Source organism: Sesamum indicum, linkage group LG13, assembly GCF_000512975.1.
Source record: "Sesamum indicum cultivar Zhongzhi No. 13 linkage group LG13, S_indicum_v1.0, whole genome shotgun sequence".
Classification (NCBI taxonomy): Eukaryota; Viridiplantae; Streptophyta; class Magnoliopsida; order Lamiales; family Pedaliaceae; genus Sesamum; species Sesamum indicum.
Genome location: NC_026157.1, coordinates 2,327,131 through 2,354,387, shown reverse-complemented (window position 1 = coordinate 2,354,387; position 27,257 = coordinate 2,327,131). Strand labels below are relative to the sequence as shown.

General features: G+C 32.4%; 3 protein-coding genes across 3 annotated transcripts; 1 reads left to right on the top strand and 2 right to left on the bottom strand.

Annotated features, from left to right (window-relative positions):
• On the top strand, nt 3,123-9,089 carry LOC105176191 (LEAF RUST 10 DISEASE-RESISTANCE LOCUS RECEPTOR-LIKE PROTEIN KINASE-like 2.1). The gene is made up of 2 exons (XM_011098922.2): nt 3,123-4,175; nt 7,755-9,089. Exons 1-2 carry the CDS (start codon nt 3,410-3,412, stop codon nt 8,894-8,896), a joined length of 1,908 nt encoding a protein of 635 aa, XP_011097224.2. The 5' UTR covers nt 3,123-3,409; the 3' UTR covers nt 8,897-9,089.
• Nucleotides 9,771-16,502, bottom strand: LOC105176150 (protein ABHD17B). The gene is made up of 6 exons (XM_011098868.2): nt 16,266-16,502; nt 15,851-16,190; nt 15,232-15,268; nt 12,721-12,957; nt 12,579-12,626; nt 9,771-10,359 (listed from the first exon to the last, which is right to left on the bottom strand). Exons 2-6 carry the CDS (start codon nt 16,153-16,155, stop codon nt 9,955-9,957), a joined length of 1,032 nt encoding a protein of 343 aa, XP_011097170.1. The 5' UTR covers nt 16,156-16,190; nt 16,266-16,502; the 3' UTR covers nt 9,771-9,954.
• LOC105176190 lies at nt 24,046-24,507 on the bottom strand. The gene has a single exon (XM_011098921.1). The coding sequence runs from the start codon at nt 24,505-24,507 to the stop codon at nt 24,046-24,048; it is 462 nt and encodes a 153-aa protein (XP_011097223.1).

Here is a 27,257-nt window from a genome sequence, read left to right as displayed (position 1 = left end):
ATTATGGTAATTTACTAAAATATGAAGTTTGTAATGCTTTACGCATTTGATCATTCATGAATAATTTTGCGATGCCTTTTAGAAGAAAAGACATGGTTAGGTGTCATAAATTATTTTATTTTCATATTGAAATTTATATAGTATACGTTTCATCATCATGCATGAATATATTTAATTGGCTATAACAGTTATTTAAATGCAACGAATTAATGTAAACATGTATATTTAAGTAATTTTAATGAATTGATACATGCATCTATGAATATAATAGTTAATTGTATACAATATGAATATATTTAATTAGTTACAAAGAATTAATTGATGCATGAATATAATCAATGAAACATATATGAATTCATTTATTTTTAATACATATGTACAAAATTTGTTAAATTAAAAAAGTCTCTCTCTAAATTAATAAAAATTAATGATCCCAAGATTATTAATTTATAGAGGTTTTACTGTAGTTGATAGGTTCAATTTGTTGTTTGGGCTTGAATCGCACCTAGAGATTGATACCCTACATTGTCTAACTGCATCAGGCTAGGAAAAGAACTCATACTGGGAACAAAGCCATCAAAATTAGAGAGCCGCCAAATGCTGCAGTACGTCATGCATTAAAACTCTGTTTTAATTCCAGTCAAATCTGTGTCAATATTGTTTACTTAAAAAGTTGTTCTTTTTGTAACTAGCAGTTAATAAATGCATCTACACAGCAAAGAATATGCGACCATGCAGCTTTCTACCCTCAAAGTTCACAACTACACATCCAAAAACAACAATAAGGGCATTTGCACCTTCAGCTCCCTATCCATATGGATTTTTGAAGCCATCTTTACATTCTTGAAGATGGAAGGAAGTTTGTCAAAGTTTTAGAATTAGCAACAATTTGGGAAAAGTATTATTTTAGTCCGCTGAGTATGTCGAATTTTAATTTTAATCCGATAATTATGTCCATTTTTGTTTAGGTCCAGTAACTTACGAAATTGCTTACTTTTAGTCCTCTGTCAGATTTTCGGATAATTTTACCCCTATAAGTGCATATGGACTAAAACTGCCTTTCAAAAGTTGAATAGGAGTAAAATTGTCCGAAAATCTGCTAGAGAACTAAAAGTAAGCAATTTCGTAAGTTACTGGACCTAAACAAAAATGGACATAATTATCGGACTAAAATTAAAATTAGGCATACTTAGCGGACTAAAATAATATTTTTCCCCAACGATTTCACCATCTTCAAAAGTTAAAAAAATCAACTAAGGTTGGGAAGAAGGCTCCTTAAGGAATGTTTTGATGATGTTTTTTTCTTGTGTGGCATATATATATATATATATATATATTGGCAAATTGCACATCTATAATTGTATAGTGCAAAAATTGTCATCTTTTTGTTTATTTATGTAAGCAAACATATATATTTTGCCAACGAATTATTTGTTTATATATTAGACTATCAATTTAGCTGTATTAGAATTTTTTTGAAGAAAAATTACATTTTTGATCTCATAATTATTACACGAATCTGACAATTTTAGTCATAATAGAATTCCATTTGTCAGTTAAACCCTATAATTTAAAATTAAAAAAAAATGGCATATTAGGGACAAAATCGAAAATTGCAATCATTTTTATGGGTTTATGTTGGATTATTCAATTTATCTTCCTTCTCTTTTAATTAATTAAATAAATATAATAACAATTTAAAGCATGCACGACAGAGACTGTATGTAAAGTTCCATATACATAGGAAAAAATACAAACAATCCCCTTATTATATTGAAAATGTGCAAATTATCCCTTTATGAAAAACCAAATATCGATTTACCTCTCTGTATTTTTTAAAATACAACAATTTATCCCTATGATTTTTAAAATGAAGCAATTTACATCCCTGTATAAGGAGGTAAATTGATCCATTTTAAATAGTATAGAAAAATAAATTGCTATATTTTTTTTAATAGAAAGGTAATGTACTCATTTTCAAAATCATTGGAGATAAATTGCTATTCACCCCATATATATATATATATAAACTTCCCACTGAAAGGGAAACACGCTTTAGACCAAATGCGCCAATCGCTCTCATTTTTAAGATTCCACTTCAAAATTGTAGGTTATATGTTCTTGAAAAGATGAGGTTTGAATTTAATGATGATAAAGTAATTTCATACACCATATCTTCACTTGTGGACATAAGTGATTCTATTATCGGAACGACATTTTTATAATTAGACCAACCTTGAACGTGTTAAATATTGATAAAAAAATTGATCGATTTATCAAATTTTAATCTATAAATTAACCATAACCTATTAACAAATATGTGTGTTCACATTAAAATTTTTTGAAATAAATTGTTAATTAAAATTCCAAAGAAATTAATTAACAATCGGGTTTTGAATTAAAATTTTAATAAATTTGGACTTCACATATGCTCAAAATAATAAATTCACAATATGGTCGTACTAAATTCAGGACTTATGCATTTTGATGAACGGAATCAAAATTGAACATGAATTTATTCTTTTATTTTGGAACGGCAAATTGGGTAGAGTATTTTCAAGTACAATCAGTTAAAAATTGATCCACCAAAAAAGTTATAATGTCCAAACCCAATATAAATACGAATTAACTACCTAAACCCTTTCTCATAATCTCATAAAAAGGGCCTTTTCAGGACACGATACAAACTATAAACAACACATATATAAAATCGTCTGCGACTCAAGTCCAAATTCTCTTCTGTGACAAAACTCTGCAACTATTTTTTCTTTGACACCAAATTTTAAAGGCCTTGATATTATATTTTAAAGTGACCCGTAGTTTGCTTCACAAAGTTGGAGGAGGTTACACATCCGCATCTAAAATTACGTTTTTAGTTCTTGGATTACATTTTGAAAAGAAGAATTAAGGGTTAATCTGTATTTTGAGATAATGTAAATTTTCAATTTAAATTTATAAACATTTCATTTATCCATATTTTTATAGTATCTTTATTATTTGTTGCCGACTAATCTTGTTGCTTAGGCCAAACCAATATACATCAAGAGTAGATAATTTTGATACATTTGATTCTTTAAAACTAATGCCCAAAACAGACCGCTTGAAGTTTTGAGTTGGAAAATAATTAGAAGTCACCCCCAAAATTTACTACAACGCAAACACACTCGAGTCTATTTCCTCAACAGGACGAGATTGTAACATGTAGTAGCAGAAATTAATGATGTTGAAAATTCAAAAGAGAGAGAGAGATAGAGAGAGAGAGAGAGTTTTAAGCCCATATGGACTGCAAGTCTTTGATCAACTTTCTTCCTGAGTCCCCCTCTGTGTGAATTGTGGAAATTTAATACAGAATCAATCAATTCACAACTCAAGTGTTTTGTCTTTCTACACCAATAATAGTTCTGAAATCATGTGGTTAATCGACATCTCTGTCTGCTCTCTCTCTGTGAAAATGCATACCAAACCCAGCCAGGAACTGTTTCTCATCCTCCTGGCATTGGCAACCCTTTCACCACTCCGTTTCCCAGGTTCTTATAGTCAGCAAGATGTGTGTAGCCACTCATTTCAGTGCGGCAACATAACTAACATAACATACCCCTTCTGGGGAGGCAGCCAGCCCCGAGACTGTGGTTTGGGAGGCTACCAGCTCCTTAACTGCGAGGGCGATTTTGCTTTACTTTATATCCCACCATTAATGTACCGAGTCTTGGAATTCGAATCCTCGAATCAAACTCTCAAAGTCGCAAGACAAGACTTACTCGGTAGTGCATGCCCAACTACTTTCTACAACACAACCTTACAAGACCCTTTCCACTTTCCTCCCCATTCTAACGACCAGAACATCACTCTGTTCTTCGACTGCTTCGTTGATAAGAACGGGACGAGAATCGTCTTTGCCAATCAGTTTGGCTGCACAAGTCTGTTCGGAGCAGGGGATGCATCGTCCCGCCCAGGACCAAATATCACGTGCCCCAACAGTATTTCTGTTCCAGTCAACCAAACGGCGGCCCAGGCTCTGAAAAATCGTAAGGCCGCTGATGTCCTGCAGGAGGCTTTAGCCAGCGGGTTCCTCATCAAGTACCGTGTGTTTTGTGAAGCTGGAGTGTATGCTCAGTGCATCGCGCGGCCGGTGAGGGCGCCAGCTCCCTCTCCTGTTTATCAGGAGGGACCTAGAGGTATTATTTCCTACTAAAATGAGTGTGCATAGTTAAATAAAAATTCTAAAAATTATTTTATATTTTTAAAAATATTTTTTGATTAAAAAAATAAAAATGTTCAAATATATATATTAATTAAATAAAAAGAAGAAAACAATAAAGATAGTTATTGAGAGAATTGTGGGGGAAGAGAGAAAGAAAGTTAGAGGTTGAGGGGGGAAAAAGAAAAGTGTAAATAATTATAAAAAACGAACAAAGACAAAAAAAATTCAGACAACAAAAAGGTGGTCTTCAATTATAAAAAAGTATAGATATTTGATTCAATTTCAATTATAATAAAGTATAAATATTTGATTCAATTTTGTGGCATCAACAACCTTCTTATATAAGTTACAATGCATGAAATTGGGCAAAACCCTTCCCCTTAAGGTTATGGATGGCTATTGGGTGGGTTTGCCCAAACTCCAGACCCGTCTCTCCTTACATCATTCGTATTCAAAATTTAAAAAAGTACAAATAACAAGTGATGTCCAAGCTACATGAAAGATTTGCATAACTAACATAATAATAGCAAAATTATTTTTTGGTATCGTTAAAAAATATTATATTGTTTTTGGTATTACAATTGGGACAAACTTTAGAAGGATAATTGTCTCGACACCTACCACAAATTGGGACACATTTTGACGTCCATCGCATCGGAAATTACATAAAACAAGTGACTCATTTGAGACTGAAGTTGTGATGGGAAACATATCTGGTCGCAAATTGAGATGGGTGTCTTGATTTTTGATGGTTGGTATATTTATTTTTTGACGGGCTAGAGGTCGCAAAGTTCGTTGCAAAATGTTTTAATTTTATTTTAAAAATTAAATAATAATTTTATTATTGTATTTTTAAATTGAATTTAAAAGTTGAAATGTAATGCAATTAAATTAAAGGCAAAATTAACAAATGGCAAGATTGCAAAATTAGTTCTATATGTATAGGGGGTGGCAAAATTGGTCCTTTAAGTATTGGATTGACGATTTTGATTTTGTAAATTTTAATTTAATGGCAATTTTAGTCCTTCCAACCGAAAATTGTCAAATTTTAACTGAAAAAATTGGGGCTCAGGGTTCCGGTTGCCAATTGGACGTAATTTAAATACGTGGCATCCTACATGGATGCTAAGTCAGCCTAGTAGGCGGGAAATAGCCACATGAAGATCACGTATAAAAAAGAAATGGGGGAAGCCAATGAAAATGGTGGTCTTGAATGGTAGGAAATAAAAACAGACAGAATTGGCCAGATAGTGGACGAAATGGATAGGTTTGGATTCAATCAACTCGTCGGAAAACGGGGAGTTGATTTATGATGGTTTCGAATGGTGAGTAGGTCGGATTGAGGGTTGGCGGCGTTGGGAGGCTTACAAGACAGGGGGTTGGCCATGGGCAAGGGAGGGGGTTGCATTGGTGGAGGCGAGGGCGAGGTTGAGGGCTAGCGGCGACAGGAGGCGGGAGAGGGAGGGATGATGGGTGTCGAGACCACCAAAAAAATGAATTTATACAAACATTTTTGTGAAAATGGTGAGTAGGGTCGATTCCTTAGGGAATGGGCTTAAGTTGGTTCCTTCAAAAATTAAAAATACAGGGAGTTTTGATTGTGATGAGTAAAAAGGCGAGATTAAATTAAAGAGAAAATGACAATCAATAAGATAAACAGATATAAGAGAAAAAATTTTTGGTTAAGGCTGGGTTCATACTTCCATTAGTTGATAATCGATGCAAACATAACGATCATTCAAACAGATAAATCAGGTATGGTCATTGGTACGACTTAACGACATTACCTTTCCTATCATTTCAGTAGCCAAGGAACTTCTGTTGGCTAATTCCCTAATTAATGAACAATCTTGGAAACTTCCACAAGATTTAATTCATCAACAGCATTAAGAATTCGAAAGGTCGAGTTCTAACAAAAAAATTCCTACGATGATTTATTTAAGTTAGATCATGTATTTTTCATAACATAATTAACTATTATGATATAATTAACCATACTATGTTGCTACTAATTATTGATCTAAATTACGGATTTGCAAATTCAATTAGTTAGGCAACATTTTTTATAATGAACAATTGGCCATATTATCCATAAATCAGATTGTTTGTACTAAAACTATAGAGAATAACATGAATGCCTACTAATAATATTCACTTTTGATAATATTAAAATTTTCATTTGATTTTTTTCCACTAATAATATTCACTTTTGTTTATAGCGATAAAGTGACAAATTAAATCTTAGAGGGCATCCCTACAAACTTGAAGGAAGTTTGTATAATTTCTTGATAAAAGGCAAAAGAATCCTTTTATCAAACAATATGATTTGCTTTAGGTGACAAATATATATACAGTGTGTTTGAAGTTTCCCATTGTAATTAGGGTTAGTTTCTTGACAAGGTATTCCCACTGCTCCACCTCCTGACTTAATTCCCACTGCTCCACGTCCTGACTACTGACTCTCAGCAACTTGTTTGTTTAAATATTGTTCATGTCTTTTCTTCTTAAATATATGTTGAAGCTGGATTAATTATTCTTATGACAGAACTAAACATGATGAATTTACAAATAAAATGATAAATAATCTCATTATCTATTATATATTTTTTGGCTTATATCACTATAATCATGTAATATGGTATTCGGTTGAAAGAATTACAAAAGTATGATTATATGTAAAAAGACTATTCGAAATTATTTTTTTATGTTATTTTCATTCTAATGATGTATCATACGTACTGTCCCATAAATTTGAATTGCTAAGGCCAAACTCGATTGAAATACTGGGCTCTAATATACTAAATCAAATATGTGATCATTGATCATGCATTATAAGCATCTTATTATGCCATATCACACGAACCAAACAAGGTTCAATTTATTTCTTCCATGACGTGATGTATAGGATTATCTGTTTTAGTAGGGAAAAAGATTTTTTTGTCCTTCGATTTTGTTCTCAATCTGTTTCAATCCTCTAAGAATTATCATTATCACATTTTTACCATATTTATCTAAATAGTGAAACTTAGTTGCAACTTAATTAATATATCCATATATTTCATAAAAATTATATACTACTTTCTATATGCTAAAATTTCTATAGTTTACATAATTATTTCTTATTTCTAAAATTTACTATTAATTATTATATGTTTTGAAAGATTTTCTGCCTTGTTCAGCCTTTCGTATGTAAATTATTGGCAATATTATAACTATTTTTCTTACATCAAAGGACTTGTATATATAATTTTGGAATATTAATATTAGATTACAGTTACACCTTTTTCTACTTTATATATTAATAAGCTATTTTTGGCAATAAATTGCATGAAAAGCTAAGTGAGGTTAAATTAAAATTTTATATAATTTTTCTTATTATATTAATATTTTTCGTCCAAACACTAATGAATAATTCTCAAATGCGGTGCAAATTATAAAAAAAAAATTAGAGTAAAGTCTAATTTTGGGTTTTAAAAAAAGGCGAGGTGAAATTAACCTTTTATTATTTTTTCTATTGGCAAATCATGCAAATACTACCCGGCTTTATATGCAGCAACGGTGATAATTGTCTTAGCAGCCCTTATTATATGCATAGCATTCGTTATCACATGTTGCCGTTGCCTCAAAAGACGACTCGCCGCGCGCCGCAACCCTAACAAGGAACGCATAGAGAAGTTTCTACTCCAACATGGATCTCTGGCTCTAAAGAGATACAAATACTCAGAAATCAAGAAAATAACCAAGTCCTTCAATGACAAGCTTGGTCGAGGAGGATACGGTAGCGTCTATCAAGGACTGCTGCCCGACGGCTGTCCCGTTGCTGTCAAGATTTTGATCGACAGCGACTGCGACAGCAATGGGGAAGAGTTCATCAATGAAGTAGCCAGCATCAGTAGAACCTCCCATGTCAATATTGTCAATCTCTTGGGGTTTTGCTACGACGGAAACAAGAAAGCTCTTGTCTACGAATTTATGCCCAATAAATCTTTAGACAAGTTCATAAGTAATAATGCAGATTCTCAGTTGGATTGCGAAAAGCTGTACAAGATTGCTGTTGGAGTTGCCAAAGGCCTGGAATATCTGCACACAGGCTGCAATACCAGGATTGTTCATTTCGACATCAAGCCTCAGAACATTCTTTTAGACGACGACTTCTGCCCCAAAATCTCCGATTTTGGGCTCGCCAAGCTGTGCAAGAAGAAGCAAAGTATATTATCAGTGCTTGGGACAAGAGGCACTATTGGCTATATTGCTCCGGAAGTATTCTCCAGGAATTATGGAGGAGTTTCTCATAAGTCCGACGTCTACAGCTACGGAATGATGGTTCTTGAAATGGCTGGTGCAAAGAAAATCGTGGAATCTGAGGCAGCTGCGCAGTCGAGCGAGAATTATTTTCCTGACAGAATCTACGAGCAGGTAGTAGTTGATGTGAGCACGAATTCAGATGATTTGATGATTGAGGTGGAACAAGAAACAACTAGGAAAATGTTTTTGGTAGGATTTTGGTGTATTCAGACAAATCCATCGGACAGGCCGTCGATGTCTAAGGTTGTGGAAATGTTAGAAGGCAGTGTTGCATCCATGCCAATTCCACCGAAGCCGTTCCTGTTTACTCCAAGTTTCCCAACATCGGTGCCTGAATTTTCCTCCACACTGTCAGCATATGTAGAGACAGAGAATTCAGCTGAAGTTTAATCTATTTGGAATTACAAGTGGATATCCAAGAATAATGATCCACATTGATATGGTAAGTTAGGACTTTTGCAAATTTGTGAAAATCATATAGTACTTATTGGTCTTCAGATTTATATGTTACTGTAAATATTGAAATATTTAGTAGCAGGATAAGATATAATCTTCGATGTTATATACTCAATAATAGTGTATAATCTAATAGTTATATTCGTAATGGAGTTTATACTTTGCTTCATAGAATCCCCTTAATTTAAATCCTTGCATAATTTAACACAGGCATGCTACATGTACAAAATCATTTCTTAAATATACATAATATTATTGTTTTACACATGTACATAATATTAGTTCGCCTAAACATGCATTGCTTTGTTAGATAAGTAAGCTATATATCAGTTGTTGGAATTTTGATCTTCGTTAGAGATTTGGCCCTCATTCAATAATTATTTTTAAAATTAAATTATTTTTAATTCCTTCATTAACCAAACAAATGCGATCAAATCGTTGTGACTGCCCTGTTACTTCTCGAACACCACCAGCCAGCAGTCTAGTTTCAACAGAGGCCTCCACCACTAACACCAGCATAGTAGGTTTGCATTCCTTGTGCTTCCTCTTCCTTTCACTGCCATATCACATTCACCACACTTGTATCGACAGAAGACGAAGGCACAAAGAAGCTGTGCCCAGACCATACATATATTAGCAACAGAAAAATGCATGTATATACACCAAGGTCAAGTCGTGGCATTCTCATCTGCGTATTAAGCGCTCATCAGAAAAGGGAATGCATGTATATGCACAGTTTGGCCCAACGTCGTCCTTTAGCTGGGAACCAACAGATATAAATATACAGAAACTACAAGATGAGCCCATCTAATCAATACAAAATTTTATAATTTAAAACAGATACAGTTCTTATTTTCTCAGGGTCGGATCAAAATACGATTGCAACAACTTACTAAAATGAGCGTACTCGACATGATCATAGATACTTACGCATTGAAAATCGTGTTACATAACCTATCTTAGGTGATAAACCCTGATGCCTAATAAAGTGATCACCAGATCAAGCCTTTTCTTCTCCTGAATCTGTCAACACGGTCTGTACTCATTCTGGACTTTTCAGGCTTGCTCGACTTCTTAGACTTGTCAAGCCGGCTATCCAAACTGTTCCTAGAAATTTCTGGAAGGTCCGGTTGCAACTCAAACGTGTCTGTGGTACTGCTTCCATCAGATTTATTCTGACTCTCTGAATTTAGTACTGATGCTGCTAGTGAACCATTGCCTGCTGGCTTTGATTTTCCAAGAGACAGTACAAACTTTTTTAGATGTTTAAGGAACTCAGGATAAAGTTCAAGATTGCAATGCCCGCCTCCATTTATCCACAAAGGTTCGTATTTAACCTTGCAGAGCTCCCAGAGCTGCTTCCCATGGGAGCAATCAACAACTTCATCTGCAGTCCCCTAGATATGGAACTAATAATTAGCAATAATTCATCTCAATGCACGAAAAATTACAATCACTCAAATAACAGGCATTTCTATACAAGTATATACATTTACTATGAAAGAGCTTATGCACAAATTCCTCTATCATACTTTCGATTAAATTCTGTTAACTTAAAGACTCAGAAGGCATTTTATAAATCCAACAATCCGATTTAGTACAGCACTCTGACAAGAGGTATAAGTCAAGCTGTAACCATGTCAGGTCTTCTTCTCAAGCATATGATTGTTGTATGGATCTGTAAAGTTCCCTAGATTGTACACATTATAGTCAACAAAACTACTACTGCTATATTCCGTATCTTTCTCCTCACCTTCAAGGATCTGGTTATTCAGCAGGGTCGGTCATTCAGAACTCTATATTTTCAGACATTCAGGATTCTCTTAACTTTTGGACCATTTGAACTCAAACTCAGATTGATGGAAATGGAGGTAAGAACCAACGATCCTACATCTAATATACTGCCAAGCTGGTAAAGTCAATTTTTCCAGGGCCAGTAGCCCATAAATCTCTACTAACCACCTTAAATATTGTTCCAGATAACAACTTGTGCAACTAGGATTACTAGTATTTAATGCCCTATCATAAATAGTTCACTTACGACGCTATACATTGAATTTAAGCAATTAAGTAAAAAGTTGGCTAAGCCTGGCTTAGGTTCCGACATTCAACATGGAAAGAGTCTTTCTTTCTTTGGTACCAAAGGAGTACTCTAGCATTGAATAGAAGTTAAATCCACCCAAAACAAGAATAGCCAATGATCCACCGCTAGCTTTTTAACCAAGAAACAGCCATGTTACAAAATAGTCCATCTCACACCTTTTGAGACAGCTTTTGAGCCAAACTCTTTAGGCAAATCATGTGTAGTTGCATTTTAAGTACTATTTAGAACAATGCTAGATAAATACTCATTTGTTGAAGACATCAAACCTTTCTCAAGGCTAAAGCCATTTATGATCCCACATTGTCCAGAAAAGCTTTCTGTGGCTACAAATTCTTAATTATGGAAATTATTTACTTTTACTTCTGCCTTTAAATATCAATTTAATGATTTCCATACCTCCTGAATTACCGGTGCTGGAAATTAAAGGCAATAAACCAGGTAATATGACATTGCCACATAAAAGGTTATGTCAATTACATGACCAATTGAGTATATTGACTTCCAAATTGGTCTGCTACACTCTTGGTTGTTGCAGCAAAATAACTCAAGAATGATCTTTTGCTTTGACTACGAGCCTCTAAGTAAAACCGTGAATCTTGTCTCAAATGATCAACGAACACCCTTTGCTCGCTCCCAGTGGACTACTACCAGATCTATCCACAAAATTGCACACCCCTTCGACCCTTGGAGAATTAATGATGCTCCAAGACAGAGTAGAGAGAAAAAATACTTTTAGGTGAGTAGTTTTTATGTGGTATCAATTGTGAGAAGGATTAGGTCTACTATTAAGTCTAAATGGAAAGAGACATTGCTTGCTTTGTTCTTGTTGAAAATTTGGGAAATACTAACTTAAATAACAATCAATTACCAAAAATTTAGGGAGTATCCTATAAACCAATACCACTAACATCGACTAACATAAGTTGCAACAACAGTAATCATCCACTAATGTAAGTTGAAGTCAACACTAATATCCACTATCTCAAATATGAATGTTTACAAAAACAACATTAACATACATTATCTCGAATATGGATATAACTCAAGTATGGTTCTCTTTAACGAGGTACGACGTCTTGCTCAACAAATTGTGCATGACACAAAAAAGATGGATCTTATCAGAGGTTTGAGCCTCAACCAAACAAGAAGCCATGCAAGGGCCTCATTTTTGGTGCCGAAGTGAGGCCTTGAGCACTTTTGAACTATGATTCAAATAAGATTAAATGTTTCACAAATGCCTCTCACGATTTATGGTAATATTAACTCGTATTGTCCATCCTTGACTCACAAGATTAGCTCCTTTTTTAACATGTAATAGCTCCTTTTTTAACATGTAAAAATATATGGAAAAAGTTCCCAATAGGAGAAGGCAATGAACGACGCCAATCAAACAAATTAAGTAGCTGAATGCCAGCAATTGTCACATCTCTACTTATCTTAGGAAATATGGCAAGAAAGCGTGAAAGAGGGAGTAGGAAACGATGGAAAATAAGCAAAAGCAAGACAACTTACATGAATAACAAGAACTGGACAATTTATTGCACCAATTTTGTCAATATTCTGCAGTTAATAAAGAAACAACTTAGTATCAATGGTAGAAGTGCCCACTAGCAAATAGGGAAGAGACAATATATGTGCAGTAAGATGAACATACCTTGTAAATATCAAACCAATACGTCCGCTTTACAGGGTACAATACCCTTAACCCAGATAAAATCGGGCTATGTAAAACAACCCCTCTCAGGTTTGGTAAACGTGATGCAAGATCGATGGTGGGACCACTACCAACTGACTGACCATATAGTATTAGTTCTTCATCTTTAACCCCATACTGCTCCTTGAGGCATTTATATACAGCATCAATGTCTGCGTATGTATTATATTCAGTTGGCTGTTACAAAGAAAAACGGATTGTTGTGTCATATTATGACAAGATCCAATGATGAAAGCACTCAGAGGTGGAAGTAAAAACTTTGCTGATAAATTATGATATATATTTATCTAGGATCCTTAATAAGAACAAGAATGAAAAGACTATGCAGAATATCGTTTTGTCCATCTATCGTTACAGTACAAGCAATCCGTACGGACCCAAGTTTTCAGTTATTCCGTTAACCAAGTGTTTATCCCTTTCTTGGAAAGAAAAATGAGCATACACTAACAAAACACCAGTATGGTTTTAACATGTGAAGTCAGTGACCCACAAATCTTTCATTGTAATAGGACAACTAAAATACTAGTACATAACGAACTAAAATTTTAACTAATTTGCATAATCGTTACTATAACTCCAAAAAGTACTTTCCCAGGAAAAATAATCAGCTGAAGCCCTTCATGATATAATTAAGTTGGCCATAAAAGTTGACGCAGTCACATCAGGAGGCATGGCAAAGGCCAAGAACTAGTACTAATTTTCTTAATTGGTAACATGATCATTGGGCTAGGGAGAAAGAACTAAAAATGCAAACTGCTAACCCAACCTTATTTTATGAAAGACACAGGAAACAGCTAACATAATGTGCTCTGTTCCCCCATACCATGTATACACTCATGCAGACAAGATAAGAATTTAAATTTTGATGAATCGTTAAGTGGTGCTCATGCAAATTTCTACCATGCTGCTGAACGCATATAGTTTCTTGTAATTTGCAACTCATTAAATTTTGACAACAGAAATTATAGATTTTGTTGTGCTCCATCGAACTGAAATCATTATGGGCGCTCCTTAGAGGAAAGGGCACTAAAAATCAGAAGATGAAATAAGGAAAATCGGTGTGTGGTCTCACATTGTTATACATAAACCCAGAAACAAAGAAAGGAAGAGCAATGATCATCATGGCACCAGAGTATCTTGACAAAAGCTTGTGAAAGCGATCTTTGCAGTTACAGACTTTTGAACTTTTACAAGGATGCAAAATGGCCAGAAATTCTGTACTTGTGTGGATGTGCCTTTCTATTATAAGTGAATCATAGGCCCTATCACCAAATTCTCAACTTTGAGCATGAAAGGATACAGTATCAGAGAAAGCAGTTTCACTTGGCACACATTAGCAATGATGTTTCAGTACTCTACATTCATCTGGATGTATTCTTTAGAAGCTTATATATTGCTTCTTAACTATGAAAAAGGAAATAATTGGTGCTAAAATTATGATAATCACGCTTGATGAAATAAAATGTCATGCAAACGTCTTTCACCATCCAAGAACCATCTAACATGCAAGATATAGGGAAAATTATACTTACACCCTCTATAATATGGTGAAAACACATAACCACCCCTCTTTCATAATTACACTAAAGTACCCTAGAACTGTCAAGTGCCTTACACTGTCCCCCTTGACAGACTTTCTGAGCTGGTAAGTGCTAATGTCATCACAAAGAAGTAATGAAAACCCAATTCTGCCCTTGAACTTTTGGTGGATAATTGACAACTATTTTTGGATAATTATACCCTTCCTCGTTAGTGGGGATATTTGATATTTCAAGCAACTCATGGATCTAGATGTAATATTTTAAAAAATAGATATTCCACTCATATATATACATAAAGTAATTTTCAAGGTTATATTTGTATAGTAATTCAAAACATATATATTTTTTATTTGTTTTACAAACTTTTGGTTAGATTTATTATCTAACTATAGTACTGTATACATTATACATATATGTATATATAGCGTGCAGAACAGAGTAAACAACAGTGGGTAAATTTTAAATTCTGAAATTTTAAGTAGAATAGTAAAAAATCCACCCTGTCATTTTAGTTTTTATATTTTTCTTCTTTTTTAGTTGTTACCGAATGGGTAAATAAGTTTTTCCGTTACTTCTGACCACTTTTTCGGATGTCAATGTAATTACGAAAGATAAAAGGGGTGGTTTGCCTCCTTTCCTATATTCTAGTGTGTCCATGCAAGTATCCCTATAAACGTATTGACCCACTCAATTCATCGCAAACAAAGAAACAATTAAGGATGGCAGAAGCATGTCTAGCAGAAAAGAACAAGTGCAATTAATAACAAAGTTATACTATTTGTGTATTAATATATGTCCCACCCCAACTAAATAACAAGAACTAAATCAAAAGGAATGATAACAGGGTACCATAGATGACAAACTAGTAAGCCAAAGACTTATATAATGCACTTTAAAGCAGTAATCTAACCTTCCCAGTGGACTGCCCATAACCTGAGTAGTCATACCTGAGATGATAAACAAATGAGCACATAAGAAAAGTAAATTACCAGATAAACAATGAGCTGTCAATTTCTACAAATATAGTAAATAAAGGATACATAAAAATGAAGTTCAAGGAGAAAATCAATGTTTGCAGAACTCAATATTAAGCTATATTGCAATTACAAATCAGAACATTTAGTTCTTATGACAACCATCACGTGATATATTTGTTGTTTTCCAACTTTTTGCTGGTTTCCAACTTCTGAGAGTACTCCTATAGATAAACTTCCTGAAGTATTCTTGTATCAAACAGTGTTTCTTTTACAACTCTGTTCAATGTTAGCGGTGCATTCTACATACAATCCGTAGCTACTGCTTCAGTGCGTTGTTAAGACATAACAATTCCACAGGACATGGAAAGCGATCTCGAAATATTCACTCAAAGTATTAGAAGTTTCTGAAATAGTTATAACTAAATTGAACAAAATCCACAGCCACGGAACAAGAAAATTTCTCGTTTACTATTCTTTTACTAAAGCTTTTGCAAATTATTAGCAAAACTAACACTATAACTTGAAAGTTAACAGAAACAATTCGGGAATTACCCCATCAGATTGATGCGTAGCCGAAGGGTAATCTCAACGAATAGCTCATACATCTGACCTAAATCGGCGGCGTTACCGTGGGAGTAGAGCAGTGTAGCCGTGGCCTTGGGGTGACTGATATGCACCGCCACGACGTCGTTTCCCCGGCGCGTCCTCAGCTTCAAAACGTCAACATCCTGCCTCGGCCGCACCTCGGGTATGCAGAGAGCTCCGCCACGCGACTCGTCTGCCACCACAGTGTACGACGGAGGATTCGGCGGAAAAAAGGCGAACTTAGCAGCAATCGATGACGTCACCCCGCCCATCCTTTCCCTCAGCAGTAACACAACTATTTCCCTTTCTGCGGCGGCTCAGCAAAGTTATTGCACAATTCATAAATAAAGCTTGAAACTTTTTCCTAGTAACTTCGTCTTACTTTTTGCTTCCAGTATTCAGATCTCCTTTTCGAAAAATCAAGGGGCAAATGGTGCTGAAAGGGGTGGCTGAGCGGCGGCGCGTGGCAGAAGGCGGGGAGGAGAGTGAGTGGGGGAAGTAAAAGCGGATAATCAGAGAATATCTAATCTAATGTAAGGAGGGTTCGGATTTTTCGAACGTTGGGAGAAATGCGATTGAAGTTATGTGAGAGAATTGGGTACAGTGGATACAGTTGCGTGTTTTGACGGCGACTTTATAGAAATGAGAGGCGGTATTTTAGTAACTGTTGTCTTTTGTTTTTTTTTTTTTAAAAAAAATATTTATCAATTTATTACTAAATTATAAAAAAAAAAATCAAAATATCAATATAATTACGTCTTATTATTTAAAATATTATAAATATTTTTTAGTGTTTAATAAAATTATATAATCTTTTAATAGAAATATAGAATATCAACTTTGTTTTTATTCTATTTTTAAAAAATATAAAAAAAATAAAGTGGATAAGAAGTAAAGTTATAATTCACAATCTACAAAGATATTTCAGTCAAATCACCATAAAAAAATGAACAAAAACTAACATACTAGATTAATTATTAGATGTTCGTTAAAAATATAGACATATTAATAATTTTCAATGAAAGGAAGAAGTATTTATAATTATGCTAAATTTTAAGAAAACTCGTTATAATTTACTATAAAATAAATTAGGCGTAAGTACATTTTATCCCGTCCAACTATCGATGATTGCGCCGTAAGATTTAGTGAGTGTTTTTTTTTTTTTTTTTTTTTTGGCTACATAAGTGATAAGTCTACCTAATATGAACTAAACATGGCTCTCTTGTCAACAATGAGTTTACTTTTGATTGTGATTGTCTACACCACTCATGCAAACTTGGTCATTAACATTTGCAAAGAAATGGGCCATGATTATTAGTTTGTTATTTCTCTTATAGATATGTGACATGTTATGATGCCCTAACATTTGATGTCTTTGATGTAGCAACTAATGAGTGGTACTAATATTATATGGTTGAGTTAGTTTACATCAAATATGATTCTTGATGACTTTGTTTTCAATGCCTTATTAAACTATGTAACTTAGCTTTAACTAAGTTTGAAAACACCACTTGATTGACATTAATTAGCATGTTCTTTAGCTTTTCATGTACAATTCAACTCATACCTACTTTAATTGGTTGTGTCACAAAATTGTGATTGTGTTGGGAACTTATATTTAAATTGTCGGATATTTGTTCTGATTATAAATATTCATTATTAGATTAAGAAAATATATAATGTCTTAACTTTTACCGCCATCTTATGTACGTGGAATTCCTAGCTATTTGAATTTAGATGTGTTACTCTAATATCACTCTTTCATATGCGGGAAAAAAAGAATTGACTGAATTTTTAGCTATTTTTTTCTGACAAAAAATGCCTTTTTGCTAGAAAATAATATCCTTTTAAATAACCAAATTGTAATATTTATTTGGACTACTGGGCATTAATCCATTACTTTTGTCGTTTATTTTGCAAACTAGTTGTTTGACAAGTATCGATTTATATAGATGCTAGTTTTAAGTATTTTCTTACAATGTTTGTATTCTACTCAAAATGAGTTGACATTATATATCAGCATCCACTCTCCTAGGCCAAGTTGGCAGCATTTTATCGTTCAACGTGGCCTTTCTGGGAGCTGTTATGTGTCCTGTTCATGCTTGGCCCTTTAACCGGGTTGAGATGTCCCTCTTGAGCTTCTCTTCGGATAATTCGAACTGAGACTTTTTAGGTTGCATCTTATGATCCGTTCAGGTCTGTACCTACTTGTTAAGTTTCGGGGCGTCAACTTTGTTTTCATATCCTCATTAAAATATAGATATATTAGGTTTTATTATCTGAAAATTACCTCATAATTGACATCACCTGCTATGTTTCTTCAAATTTTCATGTACAATTGAGTTAATTATACCTACTTTGGTTGATTGTTTCATAGTCTTGTTTGTGTTGTAATTTTGGTTTTAATTAGGGTAACTTACATTCATTTGGACTCCATAAAATTTGTTATCTGAACTAACTCCCATTTCCTCCCTCTCTCTCTCAAAAAAAAAAAAAATCCCCTTCAAATTGAAAATTACATTGAGACCCCTTAACTTTTATTATTTATGTATAATGTCTTCCGAGTTCAAATTGTGTGTGATACCCGAATATTATTGTTCCATAGGCATGGGAAAAGAAAATTAATTGCATTTGAACATTTTTTCTGACAAAAGCCCATTTAGGCTTAAGAACAGTGTTTGTCTAAGTAACCATCAAAGTAATTGCAATATTTTTTATAGTGTAGAGGTTAAGGGGATGATTGGCAGAAATAGAATAAAATGGAAATGAGATGAATTTAGAAATGAAATACGAATATTGAGAAATGGAATTGTTATTTCGTAGTTCATTTTTTCACCTACATGATTGATAAACAGAAAGAGTAAATTACAAAGACCTCCTCTGAGGTTTGTCATAATTACGAACACTTTCTTGTTGTTTGAAAAAATACAAACATCAATTCCTCCCCCCTTGATGTTTGATAAAATTATGTAATCATTGGATGGAAGTATGAAATTATCAATTTTGCCCTTATTGCATTTTTTAAAAAAAAATAAAAATTTATAAGAAAATCGAACAGGGTGGATGAAATTTTTTTAAAAATTATACAAAAAATTATCTACTTAGTCCATAAAAAAATTAGAAAATTTTAAAAAATAAATAAAATTATATTTTTTGATCTATAAGGACATTTTGGCAGTTAAACACAAAAAATGGATTGAACCCTAATAGAATGGGCTAATTGTTAAACGGTTGTTAAAATCAAGGAAGTATTGGTAATTTTTTTCAAACAACAAGGGGGTATCTGTAATTATACCAATTCTCAAAAGAGGTCGTTATAATTTACCCAAATAGAAAAGAACGACTACTAATGAAATAAATTTTTTTATGAAAAAAATTATTTATTTGGTAATATCTTTGCAAAAATTACTTACTCATATATTTTGTTAAATATGTTGACTTCAATTGTATAATAGTAGTATTTTCAAAAATTGCTTCTAATGAGAAAAGATTCAAAATCCTAAAGTCACACTTGTTTGTAAGATGATACTTACCAAATTTTAGCATCAATAATTTATAAAATCGGGAGCAATATTCTGTGTGTTAAATTGAGTGATCTTTGCAAAAAAAAAAAAAAAAAAAAAACGGTTAGTATTTCCATGCATGTTTAAGTCAGTAAGAGAAATACAGTGAAAAACACAACAGTTATGTAAGAAATAATACTTGTGAAGTGTGTAGAAAATAGTGAGCCTACATGTAACAAGTGTAAAGTGTCTTGTATGCTTGATAAATCGTGCATTCATGTGTTTAGGAAAGGAATACATTGTCCTATTTACAGAGTTGAAATAGATAGGATCGTATCTATTACTTTCTCGATTTTTGCTAGGTGGTTGAGCCGACTGACACAACCAAGATTTCAAGAACCTTATCTCCAAATTTTTGTTTAGGCAATTAGGCATTCAATTGCTATTTGTTATCAAGCATGTCTCCTAGATTGTTGTGTTGTTTGTTGAGGATAAGTGTTGACTCGTAAGGTTTGCATGATCTGTTGACTTCCAGATGACTCTATGAATTGAGCTCAATAGGCCTCCATATTTGCAACATCAACTAGGGTTGCAAATGAGTTTGTTGCCCTTTGAATGGGGCTTTCAGCCGAGTGATTCTTAATTGGCCTCTCAAATGGACTTAATAACTTTAAATAAAAGTTCTATTCCTATTTGAGCTATTAAATCAAGCACTGATCAATCCCATCAAAAAAAAAAAAACTTATACCCTAATTCAATCGTCACTGTGTTTATTTTGAAAAATAATAGTGGTTAAGACAGACAATAAAAAAATAAAAAATGGTAACATCGTCATATTTTTTATTTATTCCGAAGTTCAAATACGAAAATTGTAATATACATGCATTATATATATATATATATATATTGTCATAACAATAATTCGAGAAATGACTATAAAATTTAAATTTTTTATTATCTCGCATATATACATAAATTTACAATAACCAAAAAAATAATTTATAATTACGTCTATCGAGTTGGTTGAAATATTCATATATTAAGCATATATAGTGACCATAACTATTTCCGTAAAACATTTTATTCAATTAAAAAACATAAAAATATTATAGTAAAATGTCAAATTTCAACTAACTTTTCAAAAGTTAGGTTGCAAAGTGTATATAATTAAAAGCATTTTAAAATCTCATTGGACTTTCGATTAACACTTTACAAATATTGGGTATCGTTCCAACAATTTGAAAGATTAGGGAGCAAATTGCGGGTATTACCCCATAAAAGATGTATATATATATATATATATATGTCATTTCTGAGGTGCATTTTTTCCCTAATAATTAAACCAAAAGGGGTAAATGTTGAATTTATCAATTTATGGGAGTGAATTAGACTTTAGAGTACAGTTGAGGGGGTAAAATGTAATTAACGTCTGTCGAATCCTTTGTCGTCATCGTAATTGAACGTTTTCAGTAACTGTATGAGTACCCACCACATAAAGAGAAAGACTAGGGGTGGCGATAGGGCGGGTTTGGGTGGACCCGAGACCTACCCTACCTTTCGGGAAGGACTCGGGACCCGTCCAGTTTTGTGCCGGTGCGGGTCTAACCATGTAGGCCCAATTATTTTTATATTTTTACTTATTATATATATAAAAAATTTTAAGATGTTAATTACAAATAAAATTATTCACGACTTAACTCAAATATTCAAGTCCAAAAAATAAATTCTCAAATATAAATGAATTATTCATAAAAACAATCTAAACATTTATAGCAATTATACATTACTAATAACTTCTTCATTGTCGTTCTCGTTAAGTATTGTGCGATAATCTTTTAATTTATCAATTGTTGAACAAATATCTAATAATAAATAAATAAAATAAAATAATATTTATTAGTATTTTTTCTATCGAAATAAAGTAAAACAATATATATATATATATTAAATAATTAAAACGGGGCGGCCTCGGGACAGGTCATTAAAGACTCAGGACCCGTACTATCCGTCCTGTTTATAATTTTTTGGACTTGAATCCATTCCTCTTATTTGGGACGTGTTGGGTCGGGTCCAAATTTAATTACCCACCTTAACAAAGACGCTGAACTTCAATTTTCGTCCACAGACTTAATCGCGCGATCTGTTTTTTTTGGACAGATGCTGATTACACGACTTTAGAAAAAGGAATCCGTTTTCTTGTGTTGCAGGTCAAAGATACCATAATCCCATGATTGTTTGCTTGTTTGTTTCCCCCTGGGTGACGTGGCGTTCTACTCACAAAAATAATGATGTCTTTATATAATAATGAGTGGACGGCTAGGATTAGCCCATGCATTAAAGAGAGCAATTGGGAAAAGACAGTGCTGCTGATCATTCTTGCTTCTCTTTGCCGCATCTTCACAACTTATCTGCCATTTTATTTAGGGATGAGATAAAATTATCGCACTCTATACCTTATTTACTTATACAATATCTCTACTCTGAGTTGTTAGTTGGGATATTCCATTTAATTATATTATTTTGTTGTCTTCCTCTTTTAATCTTCAAACACACTTTGCGCATTCAAAAGTTGCCATCGGAAAAATTGTTTTTAGAATTATGGATAATTGTATTTACACCCTTGATTTATTGTCTATTTACATAAATAATCCTTATTTTTTGAAAAATTACACAAACAATAAAAAATGTCAGCATTATTACACAAACCATCTCTATTTTTTGAAAAATTACACGTACACCCTCCTTAAACGTCAATATCATTACACAAACTATCTCGTTTTCTACTGCCAGGGGTAGAATCTACAATTACGCAAAAAATAAAAATAATCTGTGTAAAGAAATTATATATCAAGAAATTTAATTATAATCATCCCTTAACATTATAATCCGCTTATAGTGGTACTTATAAATCATCTGCATAACAAATCAAATCCATTATCTTACAATTAAAATTAAGTGATTCGCTATTATCAATTGACAGTGACAGGCCCTTTGTTTTGTCATTTGTTGTGTAAATGGCTGGTCAGTAAAGTACGCACTAGACGTTGCTCATGTCCCCCACTGCAATAATTTTCAACTGTCTTTACAAATTTTGTTGGATAAGCCCAAAAGCAAAAGCGCATTTCCCGAATTCATACTTCTTGGCTCAAATGATAAAAAATCACTATATTTTAAATAGTCGTGAGTTTGATTATAACAATTTGTTTGGTTATATATTTGTTTTTGGTTTTTAATTTTTAATTTGATATTATAGTTTAGTATAAAATATAAATTTATTATTAATTCAAAATATATTTTTATTTTCACATGAAAAGTTATAAAAAAATTTAAAATACATATAAAAACATGCTAAATATTATGGGGTGATAAAAAAAATTAAAAGCATCCAAACCGCGGATCAAATCGAATTGATATAATTAAAAATAACTTTAAAATCGTTATCACCCCTTTAAGTATCTAACTGATAACTTATAATTTAGCTAATGAGATTTAACTCAATTGGCGAAATTGAGGCTCTATAACCTTATAATATGATTTTTATAATAATCTTACTTTTTGATAATAAATAAAGTTAGAACCATTCAAATATTTTATAACAACGATTTTTATTTAACTTAACAAATACAAAGGAAGAATAATCGAAATTGATAAAATAAATTAACTTTAAATGTGTATGATAAAATATTATCAATAAAATTAATTAATAAAAAAGTGATTATTTGTTGAAGAAACAAATATAGTTACGGTATTATAAGCATTCCAGATTTTGTAATTCGATGGTTATTATAAGCTAATTTTCTTTTATTATATTTATTTATTTTTTATAATATATTTAAAAATATAAAATAAATTTATTATATGTACGCAGAAAGAACATTCCATGATAGCTGATAATAATAATGTATTAATTATTAATTATTTTAATACATTGATATAATTATACTTTCCATTAAAATAAAATTAACATACTTCTTGACATTTGTAAATTGACAATATATTTTAGGGAAAAATGCAAGTAATTTTTTTGTGATATTACAAATGAGCAAATTACTCCTTATGAAAAAATAAATAGCGATTTACCTCCTTATATTTTTTTAAATACAACAATTTACTTCCCCATGATTTTTAAAATGAAGCAATTTACCTTCGTATATAAAGAGATAAATTACTTCATTTCAAAAAGTACAAGAGAGTAAATTGCTATATTTTTTTCGTAGGGGGTAATGTGCTTATTTCCAATATTACATGTGGTAAATTGCCATTCACCCATATAATTTATTCTTTAATTGGCTAACATATAATCACAAAAATAAAATTAAAAACACACATACATACTCTAATACTAATTTATTTTCTTTACCAATATATAATTTAATTTCAGCCATTAATTATACTTAATATGTTCATGTATTAAATTATGTGAATAATATAAATAATTTGTGGAACTACCCCCTAAAATAATTTCGAAATTAATATCATATTTTTACCCCCTAAATTGTGCATTAATGTAATTATTGACTACCTAATTGTATAAATATAGAGAAATTATGGAGAAATAAAAAAAATTAAAAGAAAATACCCAAATTATCTAATACCGAAAAATAAAATTAATAATAATACTCGGGGTATTATTCCGTACAGTTTTCCAAGAACTGATTGTTACTCAGGTATGGCGACGAGCACGGGCCGCCAAGCTCTCCTCAACAGCCGTTGTCGAAACGTCGCCGACAGCGGCCGCAGGGGGCGGTTCGCACCTCTCCTGAGGCAGCCGTCTCCGCCGCTCGACCGCAGCAGCCCTTCCCTGACATTTTCCGAAACCGGCCCCTCGAACGCCGGTGGCGAGGACACAAACAAATCCTTCAGCTTGTGACTGACCGACAGTTGCTTCCCCTTCTCCGGTGCGCTACCTTCGTCTCCACTCCCCCTCCGATCGGGCGAGCCGTCGTCGCAGCGCGGAGGCAACCTTCTTCCCCCGCTGCCGCCTCCGCCTCGGGCGAGCAGCATCCGGAGAGTTTTCCGGCGGCGGAGGTGGATCACAGGGCTGGCTGTGGGGCTCCTGGTCGGGCTTCCGGCGACCGCGCATTGGGTGGCTAACAGCTTGAATTTCTGCAGAGTTGCCATATCTGAATAATTAATTGGGTTGCGAATGATGTCTAGAGATGGGAGTGGTGAATTAAATAAAAAGAAATGGGAGATTTGGGTTTGGGTTTGGGAATATTCAAAGGGTGAAGATGGAGAGAATGGGAAAGTGAGATCTGGGCATGTTGCGAAGAGTAAGAGCCGGCCAAGTATTCTTCTCTGTTTCTTTATTCTCTCTCTCTCTCTCTCTCTCTCTCTCTCTCTCAAATTGTTTGTTGCATTTCACTCACACCCATACTCCACAAATTCCCACGTATATATACATACATACATATATGTTTTTATATATATAGAGAGAGAGAGAGAGAGAGAGAGAGAGAGAGGAACAGTAGAGAATACGGAGGGGGTCTTAAATGAGGGTAAAAGATGTTTGTATCAGTATCACACATCCATGCTACATAACATGTACATGCTATGTTCACAAGTGTAGTGTAATTAATTTTATTTTTAAATTGTATTGTAATATTTTATTTTTTTTACTTAATAAAAATTATCTTTATGGAATATTTTTAAATTATGATTTTATTTAATTATATATTTTTTTTAGGAAAATACGTGTGAATTATTTATTAAAATGCAACATAAAAGTATGATAAATATTCTACAAAATAACCATCTTGTTAATAATTTTCTTTTACTCATGCAAATTTAAAGTTTAAATATTTTAGGAGTTTCGATAAGTTATTTACTTTATTTTTTTCTCTTTAGCTTAATTAAATAAATATAATGAAAAAAAATACAAAATATGCATACATATCGATTGTGTTTCATTTGTCGGTTTATTCAATTTGTCAAATATCGCCATAGTAATTTTCCCGGTTGGCGTAATCAGCATGAATTAAAATATCCACATATATATATGTATGTGTTTTTTTTTTAATAAAATAAAATAACTTTCGCTTTATTCAATTGTACTTATTAATAATATTTTTATTTATAGACTTTAAAATTAATTCATTTTATCAATTTGGTTCCTTCTCTTTTATTTAATTGGATAAATATAATAAAAATTTAGAGCATGCTCCTACACCCAATGTGCTTCAACCCTTAGTATAAAAAAAATTAGTCCAATTATTAAGCACAAAGTTATTATCTTTTTTATTTTTATGGGTATAGTTTGAAATTATTATTTTAAAAGTAGTTGTCGGATTTTAATCATGTAATGTCATGGGCTTGAAAAAAGAGTCATAAATTTGAGTTTTTTCTTTTTTCTTTTATAAAAAAAAAGGTGTATCAATATATAATTTGATATGAATATGTAGTTTCAATTATTATTTGAATTAATGCAATCAAATGAGCCATTTTGAATGTTTTGTTTGGTCTCTTCAAGTTTTAATTCAAATCCATCGCATGTGGATTGAGTACTTAGGTCTTCTCATATTTAATTTTATTAATTTTCACAACTACCCTCACCATGGTCAAATTCATTTAACGTCACAAGACTAGACTTATTTTAATATATAGAACTCATAATTTTATATGATTGTATTAATTATAAATTATAAATATCTAATCTATGATACTTAGTTTAACGAAAGTTTGGTTTAATTCCTAATATATCGAAAAGAATAGTTCTTAATGGTTAAATTCTTTTTTTATTATATTTGGGTTGTGAATTTTGAAATTATGGATTTTAAAAAAATTTAAATTGTTTAACTATAAATTTGAAGAGTATTTAGAGGTTAAATACAACAAGTTCTTCCATGAAAATACTAAAAAGTAAAAAATCTCTCTAGAAAAAGAAAAAGGCATTATAGGCCCGTAACACTAGAGACAATAAGCTTCTTTTTTAAAAATTCGGAAGTCTTGTTGTCCTGTTTTTCATTTAGGAAAAATTGTCTTTTAGTACTTTCACATAGGGTAAAATGCAATTGACTTGAATTTTCAGTTACCGTATGATTAAATCGTGCAACTTTGTGGGAATTAAACAGTTAAAAATCCCATCAAAGACTAAATTGCCCCTCAGAATGCCGAAGTCGAAAAACATGACAAGGGTCCTCATCTTTGAACATGTATTTTTATTATGTGAACATGTAACTGAATAAAAATTTATAAGTTATGTAACATACTTTTCCTGCACAGATTTACATGCACTTTTTAATATAATGTATTTACTTTCTAAAAAATATATTTGCCTATATTGAGCTTATTATTTTTTATGTTCCATAATTTATAAAAAAATATAAACTATAAATATTATTTTTGAAATAAAATGTGAGTAAAATTTTAAATCACTAAAAATCGTTGGGCGAAGATATTTTAATAAAACATATTTTAGGAAGTAGAATAAAAAAGTATAGGGGTAAGTGAAAAGGGTATTTTTGTCTTATCACCGCCAAATTATTTTTTCATGGATGTTTTTGTTACCTTTCATATTTTAGGGATGTAAATGAGCTAAAAATGCATAGTTCAAGATTGTAAGGTGTATTTAACCCTTATTTATATAAAAAAAATATTTTAAACAATTATTATTATTATTATTATTATTAAAGAAAAAGAGTAAGGAGAACGTTTAGTAGGTTTCATGATGGAAAGGTTGAGGCGTTGTCAGGAGAAACGGATGCTCAATGATGAACAGCTCCCCATTCAGACAATGTAATGTAATAGGGATGCTGACAACTTCTCTTTCTGTTGCATATATTTTATTGTTTTCCCCATAAAGAAATTGCTCCAAACAAGGCGTGACATTTTACATATTTCCCACAAAAAGCTTCAAGTATCAATGATTGGGG

Excerpts from the sequence above, each read along its gene's own strand:
- LOC105176191 (XM_011098922.2), top strand. The coding sequence starts at position 3,410 with ATGTGGTTAATCGACATCTCTGTCTGCTCTCTCTCTGTGAAAATGCAT. Across the intron at positions 4,176-7,754 it reads TTATCAGGAGGGACCTAGAG|CAACGGTGATAATTGTCTTA; the intron begins GTATTATTTCCT and ends CTTTATATGCAG.
- LOC105176150 (XM_011098868.2), bottom strand. The coding sequence starts at position 16,155 with ATGGGCGGGGTGACGTCATCGATTGCTGCTAAGTTCGCCTTTTTTCCG. Across the intron at positions 15,269-15,850 it reads CTACGCATCAATCTGATGGG|GTATGACTACTCAGGTTATG; the intron begins GTAATTCCCGAA and ends TTATCATCTCAG. Across the intron at positions 12,627-12,720 it reads ATTGGTTTGATATTTACAAG|AATATTGACAAAATTGGTGC; the intron begins GTATGTTCATCT and ends TATTAACTGCAG.
- LOC105176190 (XM_011098921.1), bottom strand. The coding sequence starts at position 24,507 with ATGGCAACTCTGCAGAAATTCAAGCTGTTAGCCACCCAATGCGCGGTC.